Raw genomic sequence first — 16,678 nt, 5'->3', positions numbered from 1 at the left:
CTGGGTACCCTTAAAATGACATACTTTAGCTGTCTTTATGCTGATTTATGTTGACCACCATTGCTGTTTAACTTTTGTAACAAAAAGAACGTGTGACTTTGCAACATATGTTTCATTTCGAAGCCTCTTTGAATGGATTTGATTTGTCAGCTTTTTCATATGACAAAGCTACGTGTAGCCTTTACCAAACCCAGCAGTGACTTCAGTGAAATGTTGATAATAGCATTTATCTCTCTTGTGAAGCTGTGATAATGGCAATGCAGTTTCAGCAATGATTTTTTCCCCCTTTCAAGTCTTCATGCTGACTCTAAATTATAAGAAACAAAACTATAGGCTTATGTAAGAGACAGAGGGAGATGATAATAACACAAAGGGAGGAGATTCTTTTTTTTTTGGCCATACTTATTTTTATACTGGTCATAACTGAGATTTATGTCTATATTTATGAACCTTTTAGATGACTATTTTTAGTTTGAAAGTAGAGGCCAAAATGAAAACATAGCTTGATGCCTTATTCATTTGGCTAAATTTAGAGGGGCTGTATTAAAACAGGGCACTCAGCTACGGTCTGGGTTGGACAGGATTCCAGTCTATTTATTCTGTGCCCTGTGTGCTATTAATAATCTGCCGCTCGGATGTGATAGTGACTTGTTTGGGGAATGACCCTAAATATGGATGTGGTTCATTTAGGGCTATGCCTGTTTGTGTGTTTGGGCATGTGACATAAATTCTTCATAATGCTATACACTGTCTGGACTTCAATCCAAAAAGGTTAAATTTTATTAAAGCGTCTAATTAAATAGCTAATTTTTTAATTCTTCAAAAAGAATCTATCTTTATAATATAGTTATACATTTCATCAAATTCTAGCAAAACTTCCTAAGAGGTTTAGATTCAGCCTAATAAAAGAATTAAGTTTGGACAAAGAACAGGACAAATTCAGCACCCTTTTACATTTATTAATTTAATTAATATTTGTTTGTCTGTCTGTCATCTGGGAGGAAATCTTAGAGCAATGCAACTACATTGCATATTACAGAATTGATTGTTCTTAAAGAGGTCATGTCAGGTTTGTGCAGTTTGCTGAAGACGAGGGCACAGGAACTTCCATGTAGTTAATTTATTTACAAAATGAGCTTCCAGGAAACAAACAGGAACAAAGGAAAACACTCCAGGAATTCAAATACACACAACCATACATGGACGACAACTAACAAACACTGAGGGAAAACACAAGGCTGGGGCTAACAGGACAATTAAAGGGATAGTTCACTTTGAAATTAATTTTTGATATGTTTTAGCTTACCTCAAGGGCATCCAAGATGTAGGTGTCTTTGTTTCCACAGTATTTTCAATTTTGACATTTTTCGGTCAAACCGTTGGTGTGTCAGTCATTTAATGCAGGTCCACGTCAAAGAGCATGCACAGAGAAGTCAAAATTTAACATGATTTAATGACTCGTAAATGTAAGTACACATTGATGGCCTGAGAGTGGTTTGTGTGAGAAAACAAACAGTATTTATATCGTTTTTACCTCGTTTAACAACAGCAATGTCCAACTGATCTGAATCCGTTGTCCAATGTCCAACTGAATCATTCATGTCCAACGTTCTGCCGGAAGTGATCGCGTCACTCATTGTTTACACAGAGATTTTGGAAGTTTTGCCTTTCACTGTGAAGCTCTAAACATATTTAGATATACAGGAAATCGCAATGGAAGACGATTTTAATATATCTAAATATGTTTAGTGAAAGGTAACCAATACCTTTACTGGTACTTTACCAATGGGCTATATGCACGCATAAGTTCCGCATTTGACGTAAGGATGCTCGTCCATTTCCGGTTGTGTAGATTAAAGGGGAGGAAAACCGGAGAAAACGGGATTATGGCAGAGTCTTCAATATTTACTGTCCTCCCGTCTTTGAAACGAAACGTACATACGTTTAGATGTAATTTTATATATAGTTATGTTTATTTAATATAATTTTAAAAAGAAGCATAAACACAACGAGGGGTGTCTGTTTTATCTGTTTTTGTGACTAACGTTTCATTAGTATAACCATGGAGTATAAAATTCAATATAAATTCTCGGTATTGCATTGGACTCTATGATCGGCGGAAGTTATCGAGCATCCTTAATCCTTCACCGGAAATAACGCCGTGCATAGAGCCCATACTGGCAACCGATAGCGTCTCATACGGCCAACCGGCTCAGACCCCGCCCAAACCAGCACGTGACTCCTGAGCTATGAAACTTGTACAATGTTTTAATGGTACAAAGTCCTATTATATATTTAATTTTAATATTGGCAGTCTTGCCTCAAGTTTGTAGTGATAATGAAATTTGACAAGGATGATGCATTGTCACCATGAAAATTTAATTTTCCATTTTGCCACATTTTATAGCAACAGCGTTTTCCCTAATGAAATTGATTTTAATTTAAATTTTTATAATTTAATTGATTTAGGTGTTTTAAAATTGTCAAAAAGTTAACTTCCGTTTAAATCAATGTAAAAGTAGATTTATGCCATGATCTCTTTAAATTAGCATGTATTTATATTTTGAAATGTTTATATTTACATGTATTTTATATCTTATAAATATTGGTCACATTGATCCCTGTTGCTTTAAAGCTGTCCCGTGTTCATGGTTTCATTCACTACCAGTGATACACCACAAGAGAGCACTAAATCAGTGCACTTAATGTTTGCTATTTTCAGTACTTAAACCATACATTTCTGAACTTTCTGGTAGATTCAGAATATTATTTGTTTGTTAATGTGTTCTTAGTATTTAAATTCCTCACCTACTAATACATCTCAATGTGTGTGTGTGTGTTTTCTTTGTATTATTGACTGAGCACATATCTTTACTGCATGTTAAAGTACGGAGACCCAGTGTTTTACCCTCCCATTTCCCACTAATGGCAAGGTATTACTCACCGCTCATCTGACAGTTCCAATGAATGAAAACAACAACAAAAACCACCATTCACAAGCATTATAACTCAAAACTATTTATTTCCAAGACATTAGTCACCTAATTGCAGAGTAAATTTCATAACTACACAGGCCAAAGAAAAGAATAGAAAAATAGACACTTTCCACAACTCCACAAAAGAATGCTTTTTTTGTACGTGTGTGTGTTTGTGTGTATATATGTATATGTATATAGATATACACACACACACACACACAGTCTCAAATAGATATCGCATGTTTTATATATATTTATAAAAACTTTACACTTTACATACAACAAAACACCATATTTCTGAGGCCTGTGATCAAAGGTACCAAAAATCTTGAAAAATATTTTTTTTTTCTGAAAGAAAAAAAGAAGACAAAATAAACATTATGCACACTAAGCGTTGGCTACAGTATTACAAAGAGACGGTTTAACAGAGGTTTGTAGAAAGGGCTTGCATAAGACAAAAGGGGTGTGGAGGAAGCCCAGCCTCAGGCAGGGAAGGCACTAAATCGTCTCCAAAAGAGAGATAGCACAAGAGAGAACCTGGAGATCTTGACTAGAAAGTCTTCAAACACAACTTCCCTTGCCCCTCACACATCCAAAACGCAAACCTTCGCTTCAGTTCAGCCTTGCGGCACTTTGGAGATAAATAACGCAACGCCATGCAAATATACTAAAAGGATTAGGAATGAATGCATAAGAAAAATGACTCTAGAACTGAATAAACAGACACTTCAGTCAAAAATAAACCAAAAGAGCCAACAGAGGGCACTATTCCACAACAAGTGTTACACAAACCACCATCAAAATTTTAGTGCATTGGGTACCTTCATCTGTTTTAGCTTTTATTCCTTGGTTCAAGATGGTCAACGAACCCAATAAGTTTAGACAATGACAATTAGACGTCAAACAATGGCTAGGTTGAGTTTTGCAACACAGACTAAACAATGATTCGAGCTTCTCATCTGGGAGCTCAAATCCATTTCCAATTCATTCTCTTAACAGTCTCAAGCAAGCAGCCCACAAACCAGACTAAACCCAAATGACAATAAATAGCATTTGTGATAGAAATGTATTAATTATGAGGTCAGTGTGCATCTCAAACGTGAAATAATACCTTCAACTGTGGGCATTGACTTTTGCAGCAATCAGAACCGGCCCTCAAAATGATCTGATTGGTGTTTTAGAACATGAAATAAATAAAAAAAAGACTTCTCAGCATCTTCAAAATGGCCTGAGTATAGCAGAGGCGAAGGTGATCTAAGGAGTTTTCCTAACCTCCCCCTTAATATTAAGGCATGGCTGGGTCTATACAGGACTAGATCGCTGGGAACGGCGTTGACCTCAAGAAATAATGTTCTCCGCTGGCAGGAAAACCTCTGAGTAGCAGCAGTAGGCCTAAATATCCATCTGTCAATTTTGGGTCATGGTTACGTAGCGAGTGTGATTCACTAGAAAGACATGACAAACCTCAGATCTCCTCTAGGCTGCCTCCAAGGGAAGTGCTGATGCCAATTACTCAATGCTTAGAGTTACAGGTAACAGTCACCTAAAAAATAACAAACTAAAAACTCAACCGTTACATTTAAAAAAGAGAGAGAAATGTCATACCGAGAAGTCCGATGAATTCAAAATGGCAACAGAGGGATGGACCCACAGTTCAAAAAATACTGAGTTACGAACCAGAAACACTGAGAATTTACGCACATCAAAAGGAGAACATGCAAGCTGCTGGTAAAACAATTCGCATGCCAGGTAGGTCGAATCATTATTGTCATGATCTGCGAGGTAAAATGAAGACACCTGCTCTGTGAAACAAATCTAGGGTAAAACATTGCAATTATTCTGAATAAAAGTGGTTAATAAATTGGTTCAACTCCTCCTCTTTTTGCTGCAGAATGAGGTCAGGGAAGGTAGGATTAAGTAGGCTGCGACGCATTGCTTACTGAAAGCTGAAACTACTAGTGTATTATCAAGCTTGCTCGTATTCCAAAGGAAAGGTTAAACGTGTGCATCAGTGACCGAAGATTTTCAGGAATCCGATAAGCCTGGCGTAAAGAAAACCGTAGAACCACGTCCTTGACATTAAGAGGAGGCGAGCAGCCTCCTACCAATCTCAGTGGACTTCAACTCTCTGAGGAGATCACTTGTAGCCCAGCCAGGGTCTATGCTGGATCTATTTTTGGATTTGACCCTCTGAGGCTTTGCGGGATGGCAAACTGGAGCGCTCCCACTCAGGGTTCGTGACTCTTTGAGGCTTGACTCAGAAGTGCACTGCAGTAGGAGTCCAGAAGAACCCATTTGTTGCACTGCAACTGAATCAGCTGGCTAACATTTCTGAACAACTAAGAGTAGATGAACAATAACACACCTGATTGAGTTCATTATCGTGTGAGATGGCACAGTCCTCACTTTCTAAACAAAAATGATTATGCTGTTACGCTGAATCTATCCAAAAGGAGGAGAGGAACCTTAGAAATATGCAAGAAAGTGGAGAAAAATTCATTTCTGGCTGTTGGCTCTGGTCTCTCAGTGATAAATGTTCAAGGTGAGGCTCTAGATGTCTAAATAAGGAAAATCAAATCGACATGTTGAGAGAAGCTGGTCAGAGGTAGAAAGTCTCTCTGGCACAGAATACCTTACGTGATTTAAGATGGAGAACTGCGTTACCCAAGGTGAGGTCTTAAAGCAGTACTAACCCCTACATCAACTCTTAAGGCTATCTTTATAGGTCAAAATACCTGGGGAGGGATCAACAAAATCAATCGATGATAAATCTTCCTTCTATGGTCACAGTCATCAGAGAACATGAATCTCACGCCGACAGTTTCAATTCAGCTGACAAAGAGGGACAGAAACCTGGGAAATAAAATTCTTTCGAGATTCAACAAGCAACACAAACATCCTCCCCAACCCATCTTTGGTCTAACTGCGAGTTCTTAACAGTCCAAAAAAAATCTAAATTGACCATCCAACCAAACCTCAAGCCTTTTACTAAAGTATAAAATATTTGAGCACTTTTGTCTGACAAGAAATAAATGACATTCTCAGTATTTCTCAGTACGTTTGTGCTTTCAACCAACAAAACAGTTCTTGTGCTCCAATGAAAGCACTCAAAGTTAGGAACGTGGGATGGATATGACTGAGGATTGTTTGGATATTCAACAGAGGTCCCACCTGGTCTTATATAATAATATTTGAGAGTATGTGAAAATACAGTACCATTACTTGTGGGGAACGACTATTGTTGATTATCCTAAAGGGATAGTTCACCCAAAAAATGCCAATTCTGTCATCATTTACTTACCCTCATGTTGTTCCAAACCTGTACGAGTTTCAAACATATATTTTGAAGAATGTCTTGGGGCTTTTTGTTTGTTTTTTATCCATACAGTGCGAGTCAATAGGGTCCAATACTGTGTTTTTTTTGATCCCCCAGCCTTTTATTGTATGGACAAAATCTAGAAAAAAGTCTTGGAACAACATGAATGGTGACAAATTACATTTTTGAGTGAACTAGCCTGCATATTTGTGTCAGTATGATAATGTAGGGAGAAGAGAGCAAAATGAGTATTTAAATAAAAAAAGGCTGCCTATTGCACAGTTAATAAAGAATAAAGGTATTTCAGATGGTAAAAAAAAGCTTAAAATAAGTCACTTTTATAGACAGGGTGTGCAGCAGTGTGTGAGATACTGTTTCTTAGAGTGTTGTGTAACAAATCAAAAGTAAATCCTCTAAATCTTTGTGTACATGACACTTTCTAAGATTTTTTTTTTTTTTGCAAAGCCTGTTCATGACATCATAATTATTGGTCGTCTGCTGACAGAACTTGCGTAGAAAAGCTACGGAAGGTCTATTGGACTAGAGGACTGAGGATGTGGCGTGAGGTTGGTTTGATTGAGAATCCTGTACATTTCTGGAGGACAAGGCTGATAATGATCAACCTGCTTTTGCCATCTCTCAGGAATGCCAGCAACTGCAGCCTTGGAAAGAGAATCTGAATGCAAAAGAGGGTGCCAAATTTTTGTTACTTAAATACACTAGAATGAATCTGCAGATCTGAGTTGTGAAACACTATAAAACAAAGCTCCATTCACATTTAATGGCACATCTGCGCCATTGTTATGCCTGATATGTTGCCTCATAGGAGACAGGGGATTTCATTTGTTTTCCCTTTTATGTTCCATCTCGGCTCTTAAATTGCCCAGGCTAATGTAAAAGCCGGCAAATGCAGCGGATTACACAAGCTATTACTGCCACTCTGCCCTCGAAAAGAGGAGGGGCCGTTTTTCAAGGACTAGACAAAGTAATGAGTTTGCCTTCATATTTTTTACATTTACTCCAAAGGAACTAAATCTGTGCATCTAGATAAATATATATTTTCCCCGGTCATCCTAGTACTGTAGGTTCAAGGAAATGAAAGTAAATAAAATATACTGTGATATCTGTACATTAATATGCAGCATGTGAGGAAAATATGAGAACCATAATGAATCAGACCTCTTTCAAGGTGCACACAACCAAACCAAGCTCTCCTCACTCTATACTAGGTTTCAAACCTATCTGGAGCGGTTTAAGTGACATCTCCCTTTAGCATCAGAAAAGCAGCCACTCGAGTAGCTTATGGGCGTTCATCACATCAAGATACTGTCGTCCCTCGAAAGAATACAAAGTGCAGGACTGCTGGTGCCTCACCTGTTTGCTTACACGTAGCATTTAAATTAGTCCTCAGTCTCTTTTTTAATCAGGGGTCAGAGAGCAGACTTCCTGTAGGGGTAGTCGGGTTTGCTGGGTGACCTGCGGTCCCGGGCCCCCAACCCTCCCTCGTCCCCAGTCCCTACATTCGCCCCTAAGCCCAGCCCAATTCCCTCTTGAGCAGGCCGGCGGCCTGTGGGCCATTCCTCATACTGTTCTGTGGAGGGGCCGAGGCCACATGTGAGGTCCGTCTCATTTACGGGCCGAGACCTCAGCACGGCTTGCGCGACGCCCCCTTGCGAGACAATTGCCAAGTCTAGTCTCTGTGGAGGCTGTTCCAGCACATCCAAGCGGAGGGATTCTGAAGCCTCCGAGTAGGACGGAGGCGGCGCCCCTCCGACTGCCTGGCGGCCATGGGTGTAGAGGTCTGGTCCACAGTAGGGAGGCACGTGGCGGCCTGGGAATTCGTAGAGATCTGGGAAGTCAGGCTGCGGGCCCTCGGGCTTGGGTTCGGCTGCATGCCGCTTCCGGGAGGAGTGCAGATGACGGCTGGAGTAGCTGTGGGACATGGGAGGAGCTGTAGAAATGTGAGGGTGGGCTTCGTGACTCTCCACCTCCATAGAGACCTCCGGAAGTCGTCGTTCCTTTAGGCTCATTGCCGAAACACCCATGGCAATGTCTGGCATGAACTCGTTGATGACAGGCTCCATGTTCTGCAAGAATAAGTTAAAATACAACTATTATCTCTAGGGAAGCATCATATAGCAGTACCATATTGGCTATCATCCATTATTATTATTATTATTATATAATAGGGGTGTAACGATACCCTCCAGTCACAATTCGATACATATCACACGATACAATATTATTGTAATGCTACAAGACATATGGTAAAAGGTTAAAAAAACTGTTGATTAAAATGCTAAATTTGGTGTTACGACATGGGTGTAAATGAATAGGCTTGGACTTGGTGCTGGTAAGCCAATGCACGGGGACAATAGTGACATCAGAATAAAAATATTCATTATTCTGAAGCTGAAAACAGAATTTTTTTAAACGAAAATAATTAATGTAGGCCAATTTTTACTGGTAACATAAGACATTATCAGGGCACAAATATTCCACCATTGCATACAGTATATTCAATATATATATATATATATATATATATATATATATATATATATGAAGAGTTCAGATGCAAAAGCCTCTAAATGCCATTTGAAATTTTCTTCTTTAATGATGATTTTTTTTTATCAAACTTGTATATTTAAGTTCAGTAATTTCACTTAAATAACAATTAATAGGTAATTATCATTGTCATTTAAGTGAAATCACTGAACTTAAATATACAAGCTTGATAAAAATGATCATTCTAGAAGAAAATTTCAAATGACACATCAAATGGCACTTCGTACTATATATCTTCATATATATATATAGTACTGACACTTAAACTCTTAGTGTCAGTACTACATATTTTTCACACACAGTAATTATCATTTTATACACAATACATATTGTCACTATCCACAAGTTACAATTTTGTATTGCGATATATTGTGGAACAATAATTTAATTTAATCTGTATGTCAATGTTGTATGTATAGATGCTAATTTTCCCATTTTTCCCATTTTGATTATTTAAAACCACTAACAATTTAATAACACTGTAGAATGTTATTCGAATTATATCTTTAAAAATGTAAACAACAGTATATTTAAAGGATGGTCAAAAAAATATAAAATAACAATAATAATAAATTGCTATTAATAACCATTTGCTTGTCAGGATGAAGATTCCTTCCCCCCTGTGCGTTAGTGCAGTCTGGGGGCAGGGGCTTGGCTCCTGGTGGGTAGACCGGGCTGCCCATTTTTGTAGAGGTCTGCCTATGAAGGAGTGCATGATTGCAGGGGTAGGAGAAAGATCTGGAGGGAGGTTGGCTGGGGACCCGTGGTCTCCAGCCTGCTTTAAACTGCTGCTGGCCATGGCCCGGGGTGGTCGGAGGATGGTAGGGTGGAGGAGGTGGGGGCAGAGGGGGGTGGAAGCCCACCAGAGCCTCCAGGTCAGTGAACATACTCTCCACAGCTGGTGTACTGTTGACCCGGCAGCGACCTGACTGGCGCAAGGCCAGAACGGGACTCTCGTCTCCAAAACGCTCCTCAGGAAAGAATTTGTGTGGATTCTAAAACACAGCACACATCAATGTAAGGGCATGTTTGTGCTAGACATGCTTCAAAAATGAGAGTTAATAGGCTGTATGCTGAAGAAGTTTTGACTCATTCCAAGTTTTCCAACATAGCTTGTCACTTAATGGTGAGAACAACAAGACATCACAGTAGTTCAAGGTCTCAGATCACTTCTAAACCAAGAGCACAGTAACTGGAGGAACATGCTAGTCAAAGCAACATAGAGTGATGCATAAGAACACACGAAGCCCCGAAAAATGTGAATGCAGTATTCTTTTAGAAATAAATAATCTTATTAAGGAATAATGAAATTTGAATTAATTTATAATGATTTCTGAAGGATTGTGTGACACTGAAGACTGGAGTAATGGTTGCTGAAAATGCAGCTTTGAATTTTTTTAAAATATATCACATCTTTGAATCTCTTTTTAATTTTTACAAAATCAGTATGAGTGCCTGCAAACCCTAGAAAACAAAATTGTATTCATCAGAGGCTGGGGTAAAACTAACTGACGTGAAAGTCAGAGTGAGATTCACAGTAGCCATAGCAACTTGTCGGTGCCTTCACTCAAACAGGATATGCAGGGTTACCTGTAGGAGTTCTGCAGCCCCGTCAGGCAGGCCAAACTCTCGGAGCACACGGATCTGCAGCTCGTAACTGACTGTTGCGCCCTCACCACAGTTCAGAGCATACGCTCGCTGCACCTGGTCTGTGTGACGCAGCTCCTGCAGCCTACGGATCATTTCCTTCACTACTGCCAACCTGGGCACTGAAAGACAGGGTGAGAAAAGGAAAACACATAACTTAAGTTAGAATAAATGTGTAAATACAGATGAATAAATTCATCAATTAATAATATTGCATACCATATCATAAATAGAGATATATAAAAGATGGGTATATTGACAACAAAAAGTTTTTTCTTTTTAAATTGGTGTTGAATTTTGTTTTATATAACACCCACAACATCACAAAGCTTGCCAATATACAAGGCCAATGTTCCCACTCACATTATACATATATATATACATATATACATATATATATAAACACTGAATTGCTTCTTAAAAACAAACAAGAATATTAACTTGAGAAAACAATGTCTCATGGTTTGATTTGTGGGAGTCAAAACTACAACTAGATTACATCTAGACACTTGGGTGTGAGACACCTGGGTTTGAGACGCCAATGTGTCCCTGAGCAAGACACTTACTGTAACCTCTAGTTGCTCCAGAGGCGTGCGACCTCTGACACATATAGAAATTGTAAGTCGCTTTGCATAAAGGCGTCAGCTAAATGAATAAATGTAAATGTAGATTAGGACAATATATTTGGCCTCTGTGAAATATCTTTCTATAATGACTTGATTGTGGTGTTTGTGAGTGATTAATTTTATCAAGTATAAACGAGTATCACACAGATATATAGTAGACATAATGATGGCACCTAAATTGTAGATTGGCTAAAACACTGCATCATTACAAGGCATGAATGAGCGCTTAACCCACCTGGTATCTCATTAGCAACCACAGACGGCGGAGCTGTCTGGCTGCCAACCATTTGCTGGTGGTTGATCATGTGACAGCACTGAGGGACGGCATTGTTCACCATGTAGAGTGTGTCGGGTACATTAGACATACGAACCATACGCAGCCTAACCAGATCGGTCTGCTCAACCATCATCTCATCCAGAACCGCCTGGAAGAACACAAATACACAAAGTTTAATACAAAAAAAAAGTTCAATTGTATTTCTTTCCTCTTTTTTCAATAACTTTGCCCATGTCTTCATCTGTTCATTTTAAATGTAGCGGTGAAATATTCTTCTGTATGTGAGGTAAGAAAGTCTATCTTACCTTGGCCTCCTCCACATAAGGAGAGAAGAGCCGTGGGCGGACATAAATGCCAGCACTCTTCTGCCGGAGCCAGGCGTTGGCTTTGCCTCCCTCTGCTGTGGGCAGCATGTCAGAAGGAGGGGTGCTGATCAGACCCCTCTTCATCTGTTAAAGGCAGAGAAAATGTTTTTACCAATACGTGACGAGAGCAGTCAACAAGAGCAATGGTGTATCTGTTTTCTTTATTACTAAATAGTACTGAGAGTCAGTGTACAGTATATACACATTCATGCATCCATTATCATTTGTATTATTTTTATTCAGAGTGTGCTGTACAGAAAAACAATAGTAACATGTTTTTCATTTGGCTTGTAGTGTCATGAAAAATTTCTTATGGAGGATGATGGGTGGTTTCCCAATCATCCTGATCTATATAACACAAGTTTGAAAAGGACAAACTATCATTCATAATTTGTTTTATGGTTTTGAAAGAAGTGTCTTATACTCATTTACCAAGGCTGTGTTTATTTGATCAAACAGTTATATTGTTGTAGTTATATTATTGTTACAATTTAAAATAAACATATTACACATATTAAATAGAAAATGGCTATTCCTGTAACAGCAAAGCATCATTACAGTCTGCAGTGTCACATGATCCTTCTGAAATCATTCTAATTTGCTCAAGAATTATTCCTTATCAACAATGTTGAAAAGAGTTGTGTTGGAAAACAAAAATATTCTTAGGGACAGGGGATGTAAAAAAAGGGGCATCTATTACTACAGAGTAATTTCATTATAACAATTACAACAGTATTTATATTGGATGGATGGATGGAAGTTTGTGTGTTTAAAATCTAGTGTGACAGCCCCTTAATGTGCCCGTTTAAGCTGTACAAACCAATGACACAAACACACTTACAGTGTCAGAGAGGACCTCACTGTTGGTGGGTAATATGTGCTCAGTTCGGACGAAAGGCAGCAGCGGAGAGAGAATCTCTTTAAGCTCTTCCAGGTCCAGATCCCTTCTTTTCACGCCACGTTTATTCACACTATGTGCAGTACCACTTAACAGGTTAGGCTCTGGGGAACACACAGAAACATACACAGTTACACACATATTTAAGTTGGAGGAAAAGGTGGCCCAACTTTTCTAGCCCACAATATAGATTAGACAACGATGGGTGGGAGGGTGTGTGGTTCCAGAGGATTAGCGGTATCACTATGCAGCTCCACTGGCTGCTACTGTGCCCTTGAGCGAGGAATTAAAGCTCCTCTGTTCTAGAAATGCTGCATGGCAATGGACCCTGAATTACTATCTACACCAAATTAGGATCCTGTATAAAGATTGTAAATGACAAAATGAGGTGTTTCCCTTTAGAATGTGTTCTGGGGGAAAAGCAGTCAAAGATTGTGCTTATGGTTTGGCACCAGCTATAAACATTTAAGACAGTGTCAGTCTGGCAGTCTGATTCTGTTGGGTACACAGAGCAAAGGCAGAACCAGGTCTGGAGCTGCCAGCCATATGCTACGCTTCTGTACTGCAGAGCACTTGGCCTGATTTCTCAGTGCTGAGCCAGTCAGAGTCATTACTAGACATTAGGAGGATTGGGGAATAAATCATTAGACCACCATCTATGGCAAGAGGTGAAAACAGGGACAAATTCAGCGGCACAGAAAAAAGTTTGGGCCAGAAAAAAGTGTGTGTGTAGATGGGGATTAAAGGAATAGTCAGGGTTGAAATTTTTGCCTGAACATTATTATTATTATTATAACTTTATTCCGAGCCTCTATGGACTTGCTTTTTACCCAAGAAACACAAAAGTAGTTTAGCAGAATGTCCAAGCTGCTTTTTTTATACAACAAATGTGTATGGGGATAACAGGTTGTCAAGCTGTCCAGATATCACCATAAAATTCAGCAATAACTTGTACACAACACTTCAAGTCATACGGACAACATTAATGATATTTTTGTCTTTTCAGTATGACAGACATGGTCACTATGAACACATGGAATGAGCCATGTAATAATTATTGTAACGAAATATACAGTATCATTCAAAAGTTTGGGGACAGAAAGCAAAAAATTAATACATCTATTCAGGAAGATGAAATGCGCAATTGATCAAAAGTGACAGTAAAGAAATTTACATTTATTAATTTAGCAGATTTCTGAAGGACCATGTGACATTGAACACTGGAGTAATGATGCTGAAAATTCAGCTTTGCATCACAGGAATATATAACATATTATAATACACATTAAAATAGAAAAAAGATTATTATTGCAATTTTTACTGCAATATTTATTTTATCCAATAATTTGGAAAAAAGAAATGCAATCTTGGTGAGCATAAGAAGAGACTTTCAAAGGCATTTTAAAAATTCTTACTGACCCCAAACTTTGAATGATAGTATATAAATATTTTTGTGTTTTACACAATGAAATAGATGACATATTCATATTTGGATGAACTATTCCTTTAATGTGTATCTAGTGACAAATGTCTGTGTGTGATACCTCTATCGGCCATCCTTTTGATGAGCTGGTGTTCGCCCCACTTCACAACATACTTGAGGATGTCCTGTTCACTGGCCTGTGAAGAGAGGAGAAGAACAGTATAAGTTTGTTACTGAATTTAGCCAAGGCTGAAAGACACTGGTGCAAGCTTAAAGGGCATATTGGTATATGAAAATACCATACAAAAAATGAAAGCATGATATAAAATGGTTTTGCAAGACATAAGGGTAAAAATTTAGTAGAGAACGTGACAGTTTCCTTGACTGTGTTGAAAAAACACCTTTTTCTCAACATTGCATGAGAGGGAGTTGTTTGCTGGGCTCTGCATTTGCTCAGTGCAGAGTAGGTTGGTATTCAGTAGGAGCGGTCATGGTTCAGTGTGTTTTGGTAGTTATTGTATTTCAATTTTCCATCGTCATGCTAAGTTAATGTGAATTATAGTCGGTCAGGACATAGAGTCCACAGGTTTCAGAACAAGAAAAAGGACGGTGTTTTCTTCTGTGCATGCGTGCATTTTGTACAGGTGAAAAGACGGGACTTCACTTCTGCATCTGCTTCGAAAAACACGGTAGTGTGTAGTAGTGTGTTCACTTTAGACCGGATGAGAATAATCCCGGCGATATGATGGAGTTCAACATGGGATGCCGAAGCAAGAACCAAGTGAGACTCCGGGCTGGTGCGGTTCCTTCGGTGCACACTGTCACAGCACCTTCATCAGGTCCGCCCGCCCGGTTTGTTGTCAGCATACGGTTCGACCGCCGAAGGAAACATGATGGTTACGGATTTGTCAAAGATCACTTAATGTACATCTGCATCTGACAAATGCCATTTTGTAAAACACAAGTAAAATTCTCTCACAAAAAAACCCTCCAGAAGCCTTAAACGGTTAGTTCACTCAAAAATGAAATTTCTGTCAGTAATTACTCACCCTCCTGTTGTTCCAACCCCGTAAGACTTGCATTCATCTTCGGAACACAAATTAAGATATTTTTGATTAAACCCGAAAGCTGGATCACTCCTTCATAGGGTGCAAAGGGATTGAAACTTGCGAGCCCAGAAAAATTATTAAACACATAGTTAAAATAGTCCAAGAGACTACAGTGGCTCAATCTAAAGTTTATCAAGCAACAAGAATACTTTTTTGCACAAAAAAACTAAACAAAAAATAACGACTTTATTCAACTATTAATTTCCTTCTCTGTGGGCCTTGGGTTAGTTCACATAGTATAACTGCAAAGCGCTTCACGTTGTACTTCTAAGATTTAATAAAAAATATCTTAATTTGTGTTCCGAAGATGAACGAAAATCTAACAACATAAGGGTGAGTAATTACTGACAGAATTTTAATTTTTGGGTGAACTACCACTTATAATAACGTTTTGAAAGTATATATTTTAAGAGAATCTAGTTCCTACATTATTTTTCTATGCACTGACTCCCTGGGTACTCTAACCTGCAATATGCCCTTTTAATGCAAGCACATTTAATACAACAGAACAATCTCAAAACTAAAAACAGGATATATAAAACCAATGTATTTCATAGCAGCAAGTCCTGCAGGTGCCAGGTGAAACCTGAGAAAAATGATTTTGCTATCTTATCTCTTACTGGGAATATTGCACAGCCAAAATCTCATTTCATTCCTCGACAGAAGCCGATCCAGGTTTAATGGACATCGTTTATCCGTCATACTAAATTAAATTTTTTTTAATAACAGAGTCCTTTCCTTTTTTCCTAAATTTTATTTTTTTTGGGCTTTTTCCCTTTTTCATGGTACAAGAGAATGCAGACAGGAAATTTGGGGGCAAGGGAGAGAAAGGGGGAACGGGATTAGGACAGACCCTAATCCTAACCCAGGGTGAACTCACTCAAAGGAATGATTCACCCAAAAATGAAAATGTGCTGTTAATTGTCCTCACCCTCAGGCCATCCAAGATGTATGTGTAATTTTTTCTTCAGTAACGGTAAAGAAGATTTTTAACTGAAACCGTGGTCCTAGGTGATTCATATAATGCAAGTCAATGGATACAGTAACTTTGAGAATCAAAAACCATATATGTAACAAAATAAATACCTGTGGCTCCTGGCAATATATTGAGGTCTTATGAAGTGAAAAGATTGGTCTGTGCATAAAACTAAACATTATTACCTGTAATCCACAGCCTCAGCAAACAGTCCTGAGCATATTCATGGCAGTCTGGTTCGTCCTGTCGCATAATGACGTGTATGCACAGCAGCTCAGACACTGGGAATCTGTGAAAAGTCTGTTCCCGATTAAGAGCATGCAAGCGAATGAAATCTTAATTTTTTATATATAGGTTACGGCTTCCAGGATAAGCAAGTAAGTACCACTTAGATGAACAATACAACACACACGTCTTCCCTCTCTGTTATATACAAACAGCTTCAGCTCACGTCTGAGTTTGCTCCAGCACAGATCTCATTACACGACAGAAAGC

The 16,678-nt window shown here is 38.6% G+C and overlaps 1 protein-coding gene across 1 annotated transcript in view; it reads right to left on the bottom strand.

Annotated features, from left to right (window-relative positions):
* Nucleotides 1-3,002: 3,002 nt before the first annotated feature.
* btbd7 (BTB domain containing 7) overlaps nt 3,003-16,678 on the bottom strand; it is a 49,958-nt gene continuing 36,282 nt past the window's right edge. Inside the window, exons 5-11 of the mRNA XM_039692362.2 lie at nt 14,220-14,295; nt 12,619-12,779; nt 11,718-11,861; nt 11,371-11,560; nt 10,453-10,631; nt 9,450-9,857; nt 3,003-8,381 (exon numbers count right to left, since the gene is read on the bottom strand). Coding sequence (XP_039548296.1) covers nt 7,725-8,381; nt 9,450-9,857; nt 10,453-10,631; nt 11,371-11,560; nt 11,718-11,861; nt 12,619-12,779; nt 14,220-14,295 — 1,815 coding nt within the window. The 3' untranslated portion in view covers nt 3,003-7,724. The remainder of the gene's footprint in view (nt 8,382-9,449; nt 9,858-10,452; nt 10,632-11,370; nt 11,561-11,717; nt 11,862-12,618; nt 12,780-14,219; nt 14,296-16,678) is intronic.

The sequence above is a fragment of the Pimephales promelas genome, chromosome 13, assembly GCF_988280905.1.
Source record: "Pimephales promelas chromosome 13, fPimPro1.hap1.1, whole genome shotgun sequence".
NCBI lineage: Eukaryota > Metazoa > Chordata > Actinopteri > Cypriniformes > Leuciscidae > Pimephales > Pimephales promelas.
Note: the sequence above shows the minus strand (reverse complement) of the source record. Positions and strands in the feature narration are given on the sequence as shown.